The following is a 17,165-nucleotide window of genomic DNA, read 5'->3' on the forward strand; positions in this document are numbered from 1 at the left end:
TATAGTTCCTCATGTTGTGGTGACCTCCAACCATAAAATTTATTTCCTTCTTTTCTTCCTCCCTCATTCCTCTCCCCTCCCTCCCTCCATTTCTTTCTTTCCTTCGTTCCTTTCTTTCTTTTTGGTTTTTCAAGACAGGGTTTCTCTGTGTAGCCCTGAATGTCCTGGAACTCACTTTGTAAACCAGGCTGGCCTTGGACTCACAGAAAACCACCTGCCTCTGCCTTCCCAAGTGCTGAGATTAAAGACATGCACCACCACCAGTTGGCATAAAATTATTGTTACTTCATAACTTTAATTTTGTTACTGTTAGAAACTGTAATGTAAATATCTGCTACATAGGATATCTAATATGTAACCAATGTAAAAGGGTTGCTTGATCCCAAAGGATTCCCACACTTATTACAACCCCATGAAACAGAATGGTCCCCGCAGTAGTGGACCACTGCAAACACAGCCATCACTTCCTAGAAGAGTGTAGCTGCTCTATGCATGGAATACATTTGAAGCAATTTCTATCGAGGGTTTCTTTTTCGAGACAGGGTTTCTCTGTAGCTTTGTAGCCTGTCCTGGAACTACCTCTTGTAGAGCAAGCTGGTCTTGAACTCAGAGAGATCTGACAGCCCCTGCATCCCGAATGCTGGGATTAAAGGCATGTGCCACCACCGCCCAGCCTTCTATTGATGGTTTCTATAAATGCTTAAAAATTTGAAGTATCATCTCAATTACTGCATGAACGTTCCTCTCCCAACCATCAGTTTACTGCAGGAGTTTGCGAATCTAGTTATACACTACAATCACCCGAGGAACTTAAATACAAACCAAACAAAAATGATGCCTAGTGGTCTCCTCCTTGCCTGCATTTTGGTGTTATCCATTAAGGAGATGTTCTAGGGGGTGGCATCTCTCAAAGTCCCTATTGATAATGTTTCTAGTGGCCTGAAAAGGTATGAAATGAGTGTGTCTGGGAAGCCAGGAATTTAAGGCAATCATCAGTGAACTGTAGCACAAGATGGCTATCCTTAACACGCTATCTAAACAGAGCTTAAGCCAAACTGCATCGCTAAAAACACTTAACTGTTCAAACTCAACATTTTACTCAAAACTACTACTGTAGGGCTGGAGAGATGGCTCAGTGGTTAAGAGCATTGACTGTTCTTCCAGAGGACCTGAGTTCAATTCCCAGCAACCACATGGTGGCTCACAACCATCTGGAATGAGATCTGGCGCCCTCCTCTGGCCTGCAGGCGTACATGGAGGCAGAATGTTGTATACATAATAAATAAATAAAAAAAACTACTACTGTGGGTCTGACATTTTACACATGAACTTTTATAATCAGAAAAACTGACTAACTTTATAAAATATTTTGAATTCACTGGAAGAAGTCTGGGATTCATGCCAGAGTTAGCCCAGGCAGTAGCACAGGATGGTGTTATTATCATGCCTGTCTGCTAGGGGTGCTATGAATGACCAGGAGTCATTTCAGTCACCTTAAAAATAAGCAAACGTCCCAAGTTATACTGATGAAATTACAGAAATTCTAGCTTTGAATAATATGGAATATTGGGCATTTCTACATGGTTTCAATCCAGTGTACTCAGTGTGTTAGCAGCCTGTGCCAAAGATAGCCTCCTATCCTCTGAAACAAGTCTCAGTTTGGCTCCACCCCATAGGATGCTTCCCTCCTAGAATACTTTATTATTCCCTATGTGAAAACAAAGGCCCAAAGCAGCTGGAGAACTATGTGGTTTTAAAGAAACAAAATGTCTATTCTGAATATTCCCTCCTCTCTAAAACTGACTCTGGATGGAAACATTCACTTTCAGAAATAAAATATACACATGATATAATCCAGTATAGATTACAATTTACTTTTTAATAAAAAAAAGTCTTCATTAGTTAAGAGATTTGGGCATTAGAAACTTGGGAACTTTTTTTAACCTTATCTTCCAGTTAAATGATTTTGTATTCGTTATTTTGCTTCTTACCTCCATCACGTTTTGCCTCCACTTGCTGATTTCAGGATGTATCCCCCCCCGCCCCAAATCATTTTCAGTTTCTTCCTGATTCTTGGTTTCATGTTTTTGTCTCTGATTCTATCTATGGCTCTACTTAAGTCTATCTGACTGAAAGTCAGTCTCTAGTCACCTGTCTGAAACAGACTATGAGAATAGACTACAAGAAACAATGTACCCCTCTCTCCTGGGTCCTCTCCTGTCAATACGTGCCCCCTTTGGGGCCATCTTTAAATCTTTCCTATGCCTCATTATAATTTATATAAAAGCCTACATATATAAAACAACAAAAAATGGAAAGAAACCCGATATATTCATTTTACTGAACAATAAAGAGACAATTGGTTGAAAGTTGACGGAGTTTATAACGAAAGCAGTCTCTGACTTACAAAAAAGCCCAGGTTTATAAAATAGTCAGTCACTTGTAATTCAAGGTAATTTCTCCCCTTTTATAAATTATCACATGATAAATTAAATAAGTGAAATAGTATCCATTTGAAAAAAAGTGATTCAGAAAATAAAATTCACACTAGTCTTATTTTATATTCATAAATGATGTTTTTGGTGCTGAAGGTTAAACAGAGGGCTATATGTATGGTTCGTAGTCCAATACTAATTTAAAAAAAATTCTATTGAAAACAGTAGTGATAACTCTAAGGCATGAGCTTCATTTTTAAGTACGGATGAAATGTTTCTAGATTTCTGGTAGTACTGGCTCTAAATATTACCCAAAAATGTAGTGGTACAACTTTCTTAGACATAAGCAGGTCATTAGTACTTAGTAATACTCAGTTACAATTTTGGCTAACTTTTAAGATAGACTATGCTCATCTCAAACTCACTATCTGACCTCCAACCTCCTCCTTAGTGCTATAGCTGGAGGCATGAACCACCCACACCTAGTTCATCAGTTACTTTCGGGATTAAAAAGAAAAATCAGGCCGATTAATTACTTAGTAAGTATAACACAACAGAAGAAAAGTCACTAACAACTAACATTCCACAAAAAAGTGACAGGATAAACCACACTTAGATGAAAGAAATAGGTTTCTGGAGATGTGTGTGCATGTGAGTCAGAATTCTTCCCCACATTGCCTACCAGATGCCAGTACCAACCAAGGCAGCCTGGTAAGGCAGGCACAGCCAAGAGGAATTAAGATAGGAAAGACATGCATAGAATGTATGCAAAAGTACACCTCAGACAGCATGGCTTGTAGTTCAATAGCCATAGACTATTTCATGAGGCTGAAGACTGAAGACTACATAGGATTCTATTTCTTACCTTTTTGTTCTGAAATTTTGTTTTACACTAAAGTAAATTAAAACTTTCTTTTGAAACAAACAAAAGTTGAAAAGAGAAGAACAAGGGGAAGTATGTCTTCCTGTGATGAAACCATTCTGCCTTGCACCAAACCTCAGGTAAACAATCGTCTAAACACAAATAAATATGACTTCTTACACAAAGAACTAAAACTCAGCTTGCTTGCTTGCTTATTTATTTATTTATTTATTTATTTATTTATTTATTTATTTATTTGCATTTTTCAGGACAGGGTTTCTCTGTGTAACTTTGAAGCCTGTCCTGTTACTCCCTCTGTAGACCAGGATGGCCTCAAACTCACAGAGATCCGCCTGCCTCTGCCTTCCGAATGCTGGGATTATAGGCGTGGGCCATCACGCCAGGCCTAAAAATCAACTTTAATGACAGTTAGAGATCTCAATGTGAAGCACTGCATGACAAACGGACTAAAATAAATTATTTACTTTAAATACTCAAGGTATTTACACAGTAATCCAAATGGAAGTACCTACTCCTACTACTCCTCACAGTGACAGTCTCTCTGTTGATTTCTGCAGTACTAGAGTACTAGAGATCGTAGTCTGGAGTATGCTAAGAACCACTTTATCACTGAACTACAATCCCAGATTCAGGGCTGGGTTTCTGTACTTCTAACACAGTAACATATTAATAAGGAAATAACAAAATAGCTAAGAACACTGTGGAGTCTGAATCAGTAGTATCAGAATTAATTTAGAGAATAATAAATTCTGGTAATATGCAAGAAGTGACAACTCAATAGCAACAAAGGAAAAACACAACAGGGTGCTCTAATGTCACTTCTTTGAAAATAATACAGTGGGACAAGCATTAGTAAAACTAGTAGGTCTGAAAAAGTGAAACTAGTAGTATTATCTAATATAATCTACTCATCTGACTGAGACAAATATATTTCATTGCTAAACAGTCCCTGCTTGGACTAATGGTTATTTATTCTGTCTGTTTCAACAGTAAAGTTGCACTAATTAAACCACAGAGGTTAAGACAGCACTCAAGAATGAACTGAGACTTAAACCCTGAATACTTTAAAACCAAGGTTAACTTAAAAGAACAAAAACAAAATAAGCTTTAAACACCCATAAAAACTCTTACTCACCTGGTATTGAGCCATTAATGCCAAAGGATTATTGTTTTGACTGTTATCAAATGTTAAAACATCAAAAACTCCTACACAATTTACTCGCAACCTGTAAGGACCAAAAAATTCAAAGAAAATAATTATACTTCTCTCAGTATATACTAATGAATATTTAACATTTCCTAATACTAAGAAAAGACCTAAAATATTAATAACTATAACTTTCATCTCCATCCTCACCACCCACAAAACCAACCATTTCAGAGATAACGAAACTAAGACTGAGAGATATTAAATGGTGTGACTGTAGTTGTAAAAGTCAGGATGATAAAGCTGTTTTTGAGTTACTCGTGAAAGGAAACTATTTACTTCCCAGCACTTGCTAAAGACACAGCTGGCACTGTTCAAAGCATATTACATACATTAACTCAAACCTCTTTGTGGCTTCACCAGACTAAGGGGAAAGTGTCACAACAGTCTAATGTCATTGTTTAAACTCAGAAAAGTCAAGAACTTCTTTGGCAAGTAACAGAAAACACAGACCAGGACACCCTTGGGCTTTACTGCTGTTGGTTTCTACTGGGTGTGCATACAAAAGATCTCTTTATGTTACAGCCCAACTAATGAGACTATAGATAAGAACCCCAAGGTCCAGCTACAATATTTAGTTCTGTATGCTGCACTGCTCAAAGCAACTCTCAAAAGAGTTATAGCAACTAAAAAGTTAGGTGAAGTTAATGTCTTTGCTTCCTCAATGTATTATTCTCAATGCTTGGAACCTAACCAACAACAATCATCTAGTAATTTGATAATCCCAGGCAGAGGCAGGCAGAACTCTGTGACTTCAAGGTCAGTCTGGTGTACAGAAACAGTTCCAGGATAGCTAAGGCTACACAGGAGAAACCCTGTCTGAAAAATCAATGGCTAAAGGAAAACAAAAACAAACAAACAAAACAAACAGGCAAACTGAGGAACAGTTTTGAAGCTCTGCAGGTACAGTCTTCCAGTATAAGGATGATTTATGGCCATATTAAGAATGATGTCTCTACACGAGAAAGTGGTGTTGATACTGTCTCTATATTCCCAGACACCTTGCTAACACTTTGGGAGTGTTCACAACCATCTGTAATTCCAGGAAACCCAATACCTTCTTCTGGCATCCCTGGGCACCAAGCACATGTAGTATGCATACATGTATATAGGCAGAACAGTTGCAGACTCAAAATTAAATAAATTTTAAAAAGGACAGAAACCCAGATTCAAAAAAACTCAAAATGCTAGTACCTTGTTTTGCCAGTTATCAGAATCTTGGTTGGATCCATTACTCGACATGCCAAACCTGCTGTATGAATAGTGCGCAGAGCAGAACTCAGCTGGACAATATATGCCCAAATGAGAGACTCTGGTAAGAGTCCAGCATGCTGCCTTGGCAGTGGTCCATCATGCTGGCCTAGAAAGCAAATGAATTTTTATGCATGTTCAGAACAGTAAAAACTTAACAGATAAGTCCAACTGTTTCTAAAATTGAGATTATAGGTTTTATAATGTTAAAGTAGCAGAGATCTCACTACTATTTTTGACTGAATAGATGTTGAACAAAAACAAAAATTTAAAAAGCAGTATCCTTAAGAATGATGAAACAAACTACTCTAAGTAGTTGTCTTTATTCTAACAACTATTTATTGTAGGTGTTTTTGTCTGTCTGTTTTGTGATACTGGGAATTTAACCTAGGTACTCACACATACTAGGCAACAGCTCTGCCACTGAGTTCCATCCCCAGCTTTTTAACTAATTAACTAATTAATTAATTTTGTATACAACGTTCTGTCTGCATGTATGCCTGCCCGCCAGAAGAGGGCACCAGACCTCATAGATGGTTGTGAGCTACCATGTGGTTGCTGGGAATTGAACTCAGGACCTCTGGAAGAGCAGCCAGTGCTCTTCTTAAACTCTGAGCCATCTCTCCAGCCCCCATCCCCAGCTTTTAAACTGCTTTTTCATCATACCTATTAGGTCAATGTCAATATTTAACTAAGTGACAGACATAAACTTAATTGAGATTTTGTTAATTATTTCAGTGAACATGATCTTGTAGCCACATGATTGTAAACCAACTTTCTGTGAATGAGGCTAAAATTGTGAAAGTCAAATGGTTAATTACAAATAATTATAATAAATAGAAAGTACAAGCCAGGTGTCATGACACCTGCATATAATCCTGGCACTTAGGAAGCAAATCAGGATGCCTGCTCCAAGTTTCAGGCCAGGCTGGTCTACATAAGAACTCAGGGCCACTCAGGGTTAAAAAACAGACCTTATTTCAAAAATCATGAATAAAAAACAGTTACTATGTAATTACAACATTTTTAATAAACACATATAAAACAAACCATTTCATCTCAATTTGGAAAGAATGAAGGCATTACACTCTACAAAGATGACTTAGAATTCTCCAAATAGCTCTTAGCAGAAGTTGGTAAGATTATGTCAGAGTATCTGGGAGAGCCGTACAAGGGTACAGCTCAACATACATAAAACCTGCAGTTTAGCCCAAAGCATCACCACCAGGAAAAGAAGTTTGTATTTTTTAAAAAATTTTTACTTACTTATTTTTTTTATATTTTATTTATGAGTGCTCAGCATATATACCCGCAGGCCAGAAGAGGGCATCAGATTCTATTATAGATGGTTGTGGTTGCTGGGAATTGAACTCTGGAAGAATAGCCAATGCTCTTAACCAGAGTCATCTCTCCAGTCTCATGGAAAGAACTCTAAGACAAGGTCTATGTAGCTTTGGCTATCTGGAACTTACTACAAGACACTGAGCTGGCCTTGAACTCAGTGACCTGCCTGCCTCTGCCTTCTAAGTGCTGAGATTACACCAGCTATTACACCGAGCTATTCTGTTTTTAAGACCAGAATCTTATGGTGTAGCCCTCCAACTTGTGGCAATCCTCCTGTCTCAGCTTCTTAAGTGTTAGGATTATAGGAGTGAGGACTTGGAGCAAACACATAGGGCTTACATCCCATGAGATTCAATTCTAACTGGCCAATCACTTCACGTGATTTTAATCTCTATAATTTATATATGATCTCTATAATATGTATATGTATAATGTCTATATAAATACAATTTCTCTATCTCACATCATCCCCATCTTCTAAATAATGCACTTCTAACAAATATACCTTTATAAATAAGTTGCTAAAACAATAATCATATAGTAAGAGAAAACAATAGACATTCATGTGTGTATGGCGTATTATGGGAGGTTACAAAAGTGTAAAAATGGGCTGGGTGGTGGTGGCACATGCCTTTAATCCCAGCACTCAGAGGCAGAGGCAGGTAGGTCTCAGTGAGTTGGAGGCCAGTCTGGCCTACAGAGTGACTTCCAGAACAGCCAGAGCTGTTACATAAAACCTGTCTAGAAAGGCGGGGGGGGGGGGGGGGGGAGTGTAAAATGGAAGGACTGATTCTGAGAAAATGTAAACATTGAGATATTGTTTGAAATATACGAACAGAATATAGATATTTTAAATTGGTAAAATGCTATGAGTAGTTCTCAATAGAGAACACTGGTAATGTCTGCGGATCAGAGATGAGTTAGAGGTATCCAGTAGGCAGGTAACAACCTGCACTATAAAATAGCTACTACAAAACAAATTATGTAGCCCAAATGTGCTCAGGTTAAGACAGCTATAAATCAAAGCCAGCCACTTCACAGGTTGTTATTAAAATAAAATCGAGCCATAACCATATTCATGTTAGGAAAATTTGCACCACACCCTCCACTGTGCCGTGTGCAGGTGACACGACAAAGGGAGACAGGACCGCGCTGTCCAACGCCTGTGTGACCACAGCTCTCTCTTTCAGCTATCAGAGTGCAGAAAGCACGATTATGAGCAAACCCAGGTATTATGCTTTGTATTCAAGAAAATATTAGGATTAAAGCACAGCTATCAATGTGATGCTTCATTTTTGGCTTTACACTACAAAATGAGATCATACAAAAATACAAGTTTTGACATCTCAAAATGGATTGGTATTTTTTTCTGGTATCATTTCCCCTCAAAATAAGCACATTTTGGACTCTAATTACAAATTTTTAGGTCTTTTTGAAATAGTTGGAATATAAAATGACTTTAAATATTAGAAAAGGAGCAGAAAAAAATACTCCATTTAAGTTACTTAAAACCTGACTTGACATGAAACAAACAAAAGCATGTGTTTAGGGAAGTTAGTTTCAAAACTTATACAGGAACACTGGATGGTAAGACTATCAAATTATGTTTACAGGATACAAAAAAAAATACTGGCATAATATCTGAGTCGATACACACACTCTCCTAACTTGCTGCAAACCAATCCCAATTCTTTGAGATGCCTTAAAAAAGGTACAGTAGGGTTCTTAAAATGACAAGAATAAATTTCAATATATTTTAATACAAAACTATTGTTCCCCAGAAGAAAAGCATGCATCAAAGCATAGTCTGCTCACATCTCTCTTACCCCACTTTCTCTTTGTGAAGTAGGCATCTGCATTAGGGTCATTAAAGTGTCTGCTCATCATAGTTTCTCCTCCAGCATGGAAATCATATGCGAACACAAGAGCTTACAAGAAAACAGAAACACACATCACAGAAGTCCAGCTCGAGACAGTGAAATTCGTGAGCAGAACCACCACAGGACCAGTTACTTACAGGGCTCAGCAAATGCTTTAGTGGTAAACACTTCACGCAGAGTCACAATATTTGAGTGTTGAATTTTTTTCCACATATCAACCAACACCATGCACTTTGTGTTGACAAGACGAAAACCTAAAGAAGAAAATTTTCTACTATAATCAACCACAAATGACAGAGAAATATAAATTTCTAAAATGGTCTTTTTTGCGTGTAAGGCATCAATTTTCAATTGGGGATGAAAGGAAAAAAGGGAGGAGAGGGGAGGGGAGGGGAGGGGAGGGGAGGGGAGGGGAGGGAAAGGAAGAAAAAAGGAAAGGAAAAAGAAAAAAGGAAAAAGGAAAGGAAAAAAGAAAGGAAAAGGGAAAGGAAAAAGGAAAGGAAAGGAAAAGAGGAGTAAAGGATTCTTGTCTTCCAACGTGTATGATAAATACAGCCCTGTTTCCAGGAGCATGTGAACAATCTTAGCTCAAGTAATACGCTCCTGACAAAGAGACCCATCTTCCTTACCGTGTATCCTCCGAAGGCAATATGGCAGATCATCTTTGCTATTTACAGCTTTGTAGCAAGATGTGATATACCCAAAATTACTTGATTTCTGTATCCGGTTGGGGGGTGGCAGTGGTTCTAGAGGGAAGAGGCTATGGTAGCTGTCAACTTCTGTGGGGACTGCTGAGTAAGTCACAGAAAAACAATTTTCATTCATAAATCACTCACAATAATATAAAAGAAATCAAATCTAAAGACAATCACTGACAAATCCTAATATATCTGTATCATAAGACAGTGTAGGACTTACAAGTCTACAAAACAAAGTACAGCTTCAGTACCAGTAAACCAGCTTACAAAGTAGCCAAAGCACAAGTGAAGTTCACATGCTCAAAGTTATTTCCAGTCTCCTGGCAGCAAAATATAGGATTTTTGTTTTCAGAAATAATTACCAGAAGTGAGTCATTACTTGATACAACATTTTATTCTAATAAAAACAAAGATTTGTCATTATCTTTAGAGTATAAAGAAATTTGAAATAAGTAGCATTAAATCAGTATGCAAGAATGTACCTATAAACATGACAGATGGCACCAAACTCTTAAAATCCTCTGGCTCAAGTAAGAACAACTGAAGGAAACTATGCTTGCTCCAGTAATTAAGAAGAGGTGCACATAAACCTGTGATGACAGTGTATTTAAAACAGGTGAAGGCACAAGAGGGAAATCAACTATAGCAGGCATTTGCAACAACCTTTTAACGACTACCATGGTTTTAACACCAAACAAATATGGGTTTTAACACCAAACAAATATATAAGGAAAAGACAAATTCTGTTCAATACACAGGGATTTCATAGCATACTCTATCTGGTTTTAGAAGTTGTACATTTTTAATTTGTGTGCAGTAGCTGTGCATGATTGAAAATGGTCACAGAACAAAAAGGTTATGAATACAAGATGTTTGGCTCCATCCTTCCTTCAGTCTGCTGAACTTGTGATACACTACTGTTGGACCTAATGAATTTCAAGGCTCCTATGCTGCACTGAAGCTTCCTCATGAACTCACTGAACACAGCTCTCTGAGCTGCAGTTCCAGGCTGCCCAGTCCTGAGCATAGGGCACTCTCCTTTCCACCTAGTTTAGCCCACTCTCAACAGCCTTAATTTTCAAATAACGAAGGGCTGGTTCTTTCAGAAACACTTCCTATTATCCTCAGGCACGGCCCCATTCCTGTATTAGTGATTAGCAAATTCAACTGTCCTCGCGACTCTCTCTTTAGAGTCTAAGAGTCAGTGCTATGACAAACTCTGCTTTTGAAATAGCTATTCTGTGTATAATGTCTTATATAAATGTGTGTATTTCCTGCTAGGCAGTGGTGACACATGCCTTTAATCCCAGCACTCGGGAGGCAGAGGCAGGCGGATCTCTGTGAGTTCGAGGACAACCTGGTCTACAAGAGCTAGTTCCAGGACAGGTTCCAAAGCTACAGAGAAACCTTGTCTCGAAGAAGAAGAAAAAAATTGTTTATATTTCCTTGTCTCTAAGCCTCTTCAGCGTAAGAGCTCAATTTCATTAATACAATATCACTAATATGTAGGAAGTACTCAGTATATTTATGGATTTGACATAAATTAAGTCTTGGTAAGATAGCTGGGTAAAGCCGGGCGGTGGTGGCGCACGCCTTTAATCCCAGCACTCGGGAGGCAGAGGCAGGCGGATCTCTGAGTTCGAGGCCAGCCTGGTCTACAAGAGCTAGCTCCAGGACAGGCTACAGGGAAACCCTGTCTTGAAAAACCAAAAAAAAAAAAAAAAAAAAAAAAAAGATAGCTGGGTAAGATAGCTTGGTAAGATAGCTTTTGATTCTTTATGGAAATTATATAAAAATCATTCAAATAAAAATTAATTAAAGTAAAAATCAGAATAATATTTATATGTATCTGTTCTTCATGCTCCTTTATTCTAGAACACACCGCTTCACGCAGGTTTGAAAGTAACACTGAATCACTCAGTACTTGTTTTATACCTGAGTCAAAACGCTATCTGGCATTAAGCACCAGATTACAGATTCAGGATTGGGGAGGTAGCTTAGTGATAGGAAGCATACATGAGGCTCTGGGTTCAGCGTCCCATAGTCAGGGGTGAAAAAGGCAGCAAAAACATTTGTGCTTTACCTAAGGGATAATGATCACACATTATTGGGTCTGATTCTATAGAATGTATTCTACAGCTCTGCAAACCACAGATAATTGGTAACAATGAGAAACAAATCTCTATAAAGGAATACTATGTCCTGTGTAGTGGTGGTTCTACTTACTGATGTTTTACTTGATAGAAACCACATGAACTGCAAACCCTTGGATAGTTCAAACATTGTGTGTGTGTGTGTGTATATGTATATATATATATATATATATATATATATATATATATATATATACACAAAATTATATATATATATATATATATATAATGTATACAATATTCTGTCTGTGTGTATGTCTGCAGGACAGAAGAGGGCACCAGACCATATTACAGATGGTTGTGAGCCACCATGTGGCTGCTGGGAATAGAACTCAGGACCTTTGGAAGAGCAGGCAATGCTCTTAACCTCAAAGCCATCTCTCCAGCCCCTAAACATTTTTTTTGGGGGGGGGGGGTGGTTCTACTCATTTATTTATTGTATCTTAGTGTGGACATCTTAATAGCACTGTCCTTCCAGTCCACAAACGTAGGACACCCTTCCATTGCATCCCAAATTCTTTCAAGGATTCCATGACAAATATTTCAAACTATTTTGTTAAACTTATTCCATCACTGGTGTATGCTTATTTGTTATTTATTGGCTATGTGGAAAAAGCTATTTCTGGCCGGGCGGTGGTGGCGCACGCCTTTAATCCCAGCACTCGGGAGGCAGAGGCAGGTGGATCTCTGAGTTCGAGGCCAGCCTGGTCTACAAGAGCTAGTTCCAGGACAGGCTCTAGGAACTACAGGGAAACCCTGTCTCGAAAAACCAAAAAAAAAAAAAAAAAAAAAAAAAAGCTATTTCTGAATGTTTGTTTTTGTATCCAACAACTTGGCTGAATCTGAATATTGTTCTAGAACTTTTCTGGTATAGTCTTGTTTTTATAGCAAGTATGACAAACTCTCTGAGCTGCAGTTCTAATCGGACGCTTTTATTTCTCTTGCCCGAGTGCTCTCTCTCGCTAAGGCTTGAAGTACAGATTTGAATGGAAGAGGTAAAAGTGGATTTCGTGTCATATCCCAAACTTTAGAGAAAAAGTTTTCGACTCATCCCAATTCACTATTAGCTGCTAGCTTGTTTTATACGTGCTTTCTTGAAATCACCAAAGTTTGCCTTGCTCCAGAATCAGAAATGCTGGGTAAATGGTATACGGATACACAGTTTGAGTTTTCTAAAGCAGTTGCAGGTTCAACAATTTAAGCTATCATTACTGAGAACATGCGAATCTATAGCCTACTATACGTTGACAAGTTATCAGATCATTTCCTTATTTCCTTCTTGTGACACATTTATTGGCTATAAGGATTGTCCATAAAAATGCCCACATTCATCCATCTTGGGCCATTTTCCCAGTGAGCTGTTCATCAGGTCTTTTGTCCATTATTTGTCAGTTGCACAGACTGCAAATATCTCCTTCCAAGTTTTAGTTCTTCTTTACAGCAGGTGTCTTTGGGTCTTTTTTTTTTTTTTTTAAGTTTTAATTTGGTAGAACTCATCAGTTTTTTTTTTGTTGTTGTTGCTTTGTTTTGTTTTGTTTTTTTCTTGTGATTTTAGCCTGCGGTGCTGGGGAATGGATCTGAGAGCTTGCATTTTCCAGGTAAATGCTTTCCATTGAGCCCAATATTTCTTCCCGGGAGGGGGGGGGGAAGCTTCTTTGTGTCCTATATAGGACCTATTAAAGGCTTTTACTGCTTAACCTATTAAAAGGCTTTCTCTAGATACTGGTATAAACAGCGGGAGTTTTAAAAGTTCTTAGGCATATAAGCTGTTAATCTATTTTTTTAAAATGGGGCTTAATATATGATTCAGTTACACACCCCACCCACTTGTATGGGTTTTTTTTCTTTTTCTCTCCCCACTACTCCCCAAAGACAGGGTTTCTCCATGTAGCCCTGGCTGTCCTGGAAGTCCCTCTGTAGACCAGGCTGTCCTGGTTCAAACTCCGAGAGCCTTGCCTCTGCCAGGGGTGAGGAAGGAGGTCTATCAATATGCATTTTACCTGGCATATCTGCTTGATCAATTTGAGCCATTGTTATTAAATGTCTGTTGATCAGCTCCTAAGAACAAGAAACAAGCATATTAAATAACAGATTATAAGCAGAGCCTCTGATATTTTAGATTTTTTCACTGTAACTAAATAATATTTTTATTTGCTACTTTTAATATGCCTATAACATTTCTAGAGACATTAATATATATATATATATATATATATATATATATATATATATAAAAATTCCAACCCTAGATAGACTTGCTATCATAATTAAGATTGAGTTTACATTTAAAAGAAAAAGATGCTATAAATCAATATGAAATACATAAAAGATCTATTAAGCTCATCAATAATTCGTTCTAAAATCATTACACAGAAAATGGAGATTTAGCCCAGTGTTTGCCTACCATGCACAAGGTCCTAGATTCTATCCCCAGCACTGCAAAAAGAAGTAACTTGCACGTGTACACTGATTCACGTACACATGCACACACCTGGAGAACCTTTTGCAAAATAAAAGTATTTTTGAGAATGTACATGTAAAAAGTTATAAATATCAAGAATATCTTAAGTTATTTAAAATAAACTATTTTATAAAACCTACTTTAAAATTTTTGTTAGGTTACTTAAAGCAAAGTTTACTGTATCAAACTATTAGCAACAATTGCAAGGCTAGAGACCGTTTAAATTTAAAGAACCCTTTCCATGTGATGGCTCAGTGAGGAAAGGCACTTGCTGTCAAGCCTTATTAATCTGAGTTTGGTACTCAGAATCCACACGGTGGAAGGAAAAAAACCAACTCCCACAAATCTTCCAACTTCCATACGCTTTCCCTAATACATTCAAGTAAGCATGAATATACACTCAAACAAATAAAGAAACCCATGTAAAGAGTCCTTTTTGAACAAAGAACACAAAGCACGGAAAGGAAGCACATTTAAATACTAAATTCTATATTTTATACTCTAGTACATTATTTATTTCCTTAAACATACACAAAACTTTCATGTTCTAAATCTCCTTGCTTAGGCGACGGTGTGAGACTAGACAGTGGCCTGCACATCCATTCTCCTGTTTTAAAGCATAGCCAATAATCAGTATCTGCCCTAGCTTCTAAAAGCATACCTGTCGGAGCTCGTCAGCCATGAAGAAGGAAGGTGCATTTGCTTTTGGTTGCATATAAGCAACATGAGGTGCAGTTGGAGGATAAATATGATAGTTTGGAAATACCTAAAATGGAGAGGAGGAGGAAAATGTAATCATCGATTTTTCTCCATTATAAAAGTTTAATTTTTATCTGATAGCAAAAAATTTTGATACATTTGAAATGTTTTAATATTAGTGAACTAAACACTTCAGACAACAACTGTTAGAAGAATACTTTCTGAAAAAATTCATTTTGTAAATCTGTTTCGATAATTTTAAAATTTATTTAGACAATAATTTTTAAAAGTCTAAGAAGAAAAATATTTATTCAGCTATAAAATTTCAAACCCAACTAGCTCTTTGAATGAGTTAAAAAAGTAAAGTATGTTTTCCCATCCCTATAAATCTCCCTATATGAAGGGTGCCCTTCTCGTTAGTGAGAAGCAGCTTTCCTAAGAGCGCCAATTCCCTCAGTAATGGGAGCCATACCATTCCAGTCAAAGGTGCTGGAGTTGTATCTGTATAGAAGTAAGTCGTCCCTCCGACAGTCTCCTTCTGGATCACCTGACCAGAGGACGGAGTCTGAGGAACAGGGTTATTGGCAGGAGTGGAGGCACTAGGCGGCACCATGAAACTCGCTGGGTTTGGAGTGTGGCTTCTTCTTCTAGGAGCAGGAGAGGTATGTGGAGTAATTTTGGGAGAATGGAGAGGGGAAGATCCAGCAGAGAGTGACATTCCTGGGGAAGATGCAAAATAGAGTCTTAGTGGAGCAGCAGATTGGTTTTAGAGGGAAAACATTCTGAAAATAAAATGTAAACACTCATGTGGAAGAAACATTTAAAGTGCAATGAAAAAAATCTTGTTTTAAGGAAAGCACCAATTAAAATAAATGCAAAGAAGTTTCTTTTTCTTAATATAGTCATTTCCAAATGAATCAGCAACAAGTTCCTTCTTATCAAAGTCAATGACCTAACCCTATAGTAAGAATCACCAGAGATTTAACAAATTAACTTAATGAAATAATGAAAACTACCAGAACTAAGGCTCTTGAATAGCTTTTTCTCAAGTTTTTTTGAACTTTTTATTACTGCCCAAACAACACAATTCCCCAAATGTTATGGTATTAAAATTCAAATTAATAAAAATCTACTGAATTTCTTCAGCCAAATATAACGATTAAAACTATGTTAAAATACATGGTGACAGATTAAGCACTAAATCTTTAAACAAGTCCTGTTTTGATGCCTGTATGTAACTCCAGGCATACACCAAATAGCTAGAAATTGGGGCAAATGCGTGTCCAAGCCCAAGTTACTCAACCACAATCCATGGACACCACTTGAACAAAGTACCCTCTCCCACAAATGCTGCAGAGGAGGGAGAAACAGTGTTTTTACCCTTTGGAATATTCCAAGCCAGCTGAGAAAACGAACGAGTAACATGTAAAAGCATAAGATGATTTACAAAACAAACAGAAATTATACTAATAACAACATGCATAAATGCAGATGAAATGCAAATTAACTAGAGCCCCGTGAGTTAGTCACAGGTTTAATGAAGGTGGCTGGTTTGAGCTGAGATGGAACAGGCGATCTAGAGCTACAAATCGCACTTGTCCAAAAACTGTTTGCTATTTCGGAAAAGTCTAAAAACCTTCACAATTGGAAAAAACAAACAAACAAAAAACCCGAGAAACCTTTGGCCATAGAGCTATTATTAATGGGATGTGTTTCAATTTGTAGTGTCTCATAAGACAACAAAGCTTTGTTTTCAGAAAATAAGGTGAACAAAATTGATGTCTCTGAAGAGCACTTTGCACTTCTAAAGGGCCTCAACACAATGATGGCAACAGTTTATGCGCACCTACCAGCAAGCAGGTAGGCTAGGCATTAACAATACAAGTCAGAACCTAGACAGATAATCAAAGACACATGTACAAAGCCAACAAGGAGTCAGGACTCAAATGCAAGTCAATTGCAAATTCTCAACCAAGTACCCTCCAATTGCTATAATTCAGCTTCTGCTGTATCAACACTGAAATAGATCAGGAATTTCAAATACATCAGAAGAAACATTAAAACTCTGTAGCTTTTTTTAAAAAAAGAAAACTACTTAGTTAATAATATGGACTGAATTTAATTCCCCTAAAGCTAATTTCCAAGTCTCCCTGA

At 37.5% G+C, this 17,165-nt stretch overlaps 1 protein-coding gene across 3 annotated transcripts in view; it reads right to left on the bottom strand.

The window, feature by feature from the left end:
* Positions 1 to 17,165, bottom strand: part of Pan3 (poly(A) specific ribonuclease subunit PAN3) — a 115,774-nt gene that overhangs the window by 12,654 nt on the left and 85,955 nt on the right. For all 3 annotated transcript variants that reach the window (XM_038345164.2, XM_038345163.1, XM_038345165.2), the window contains 8 exons: positions 15,484 to 15,731; positions 14,974 to 15,078; positions 13,852 to 13,909; positions 9,630 to 9,791; positions 9,138 to 9,254; positions 8,947 to 9,048; positions 5,720 to 5,885; positions 4,454 to 4,544 (listed from right to left, as the gene is read on the bottom strand). In XM_038345164.2, coding sequence (XP_038201092.1) covers positions 4,454 to 4,544; positions 5,720 to 5,885; positions 8,947 to 9,048; positions 9,138 to 9,254; positions 9,630 to 9,791; positions 13,852 to 13,909; positions 14,974 to 15,078; positions 15,484 to 15,731 — 1,049 coding nt within the window. The remainder of the gene's footprint in view (positions 1 to 4,453; positions 4,545 to 5,719; positions 5,886 to 8,946; positions 9,049 to 9,137; positions 9,255 to 9,629; positions 9,792 to 13,851; positions 13,910 to 14,973; positions 15,079 to 15,483; positions 15,732 to 17,165) is intronic.

The sequence above is a fragment of the Arvicola amphibius genome, chromosome 10 (genome assembly GCF_903992535.2).
Source record: "Arvicola amphibius chromosome 10, mArvAmp1.2, whole genome shotgun sequence".
NCBI lineage: Eukaryota > Metazoa > Chordata > Mammalia > Rodentia > Cricetidae > Arvicola > Arvicola amphibius.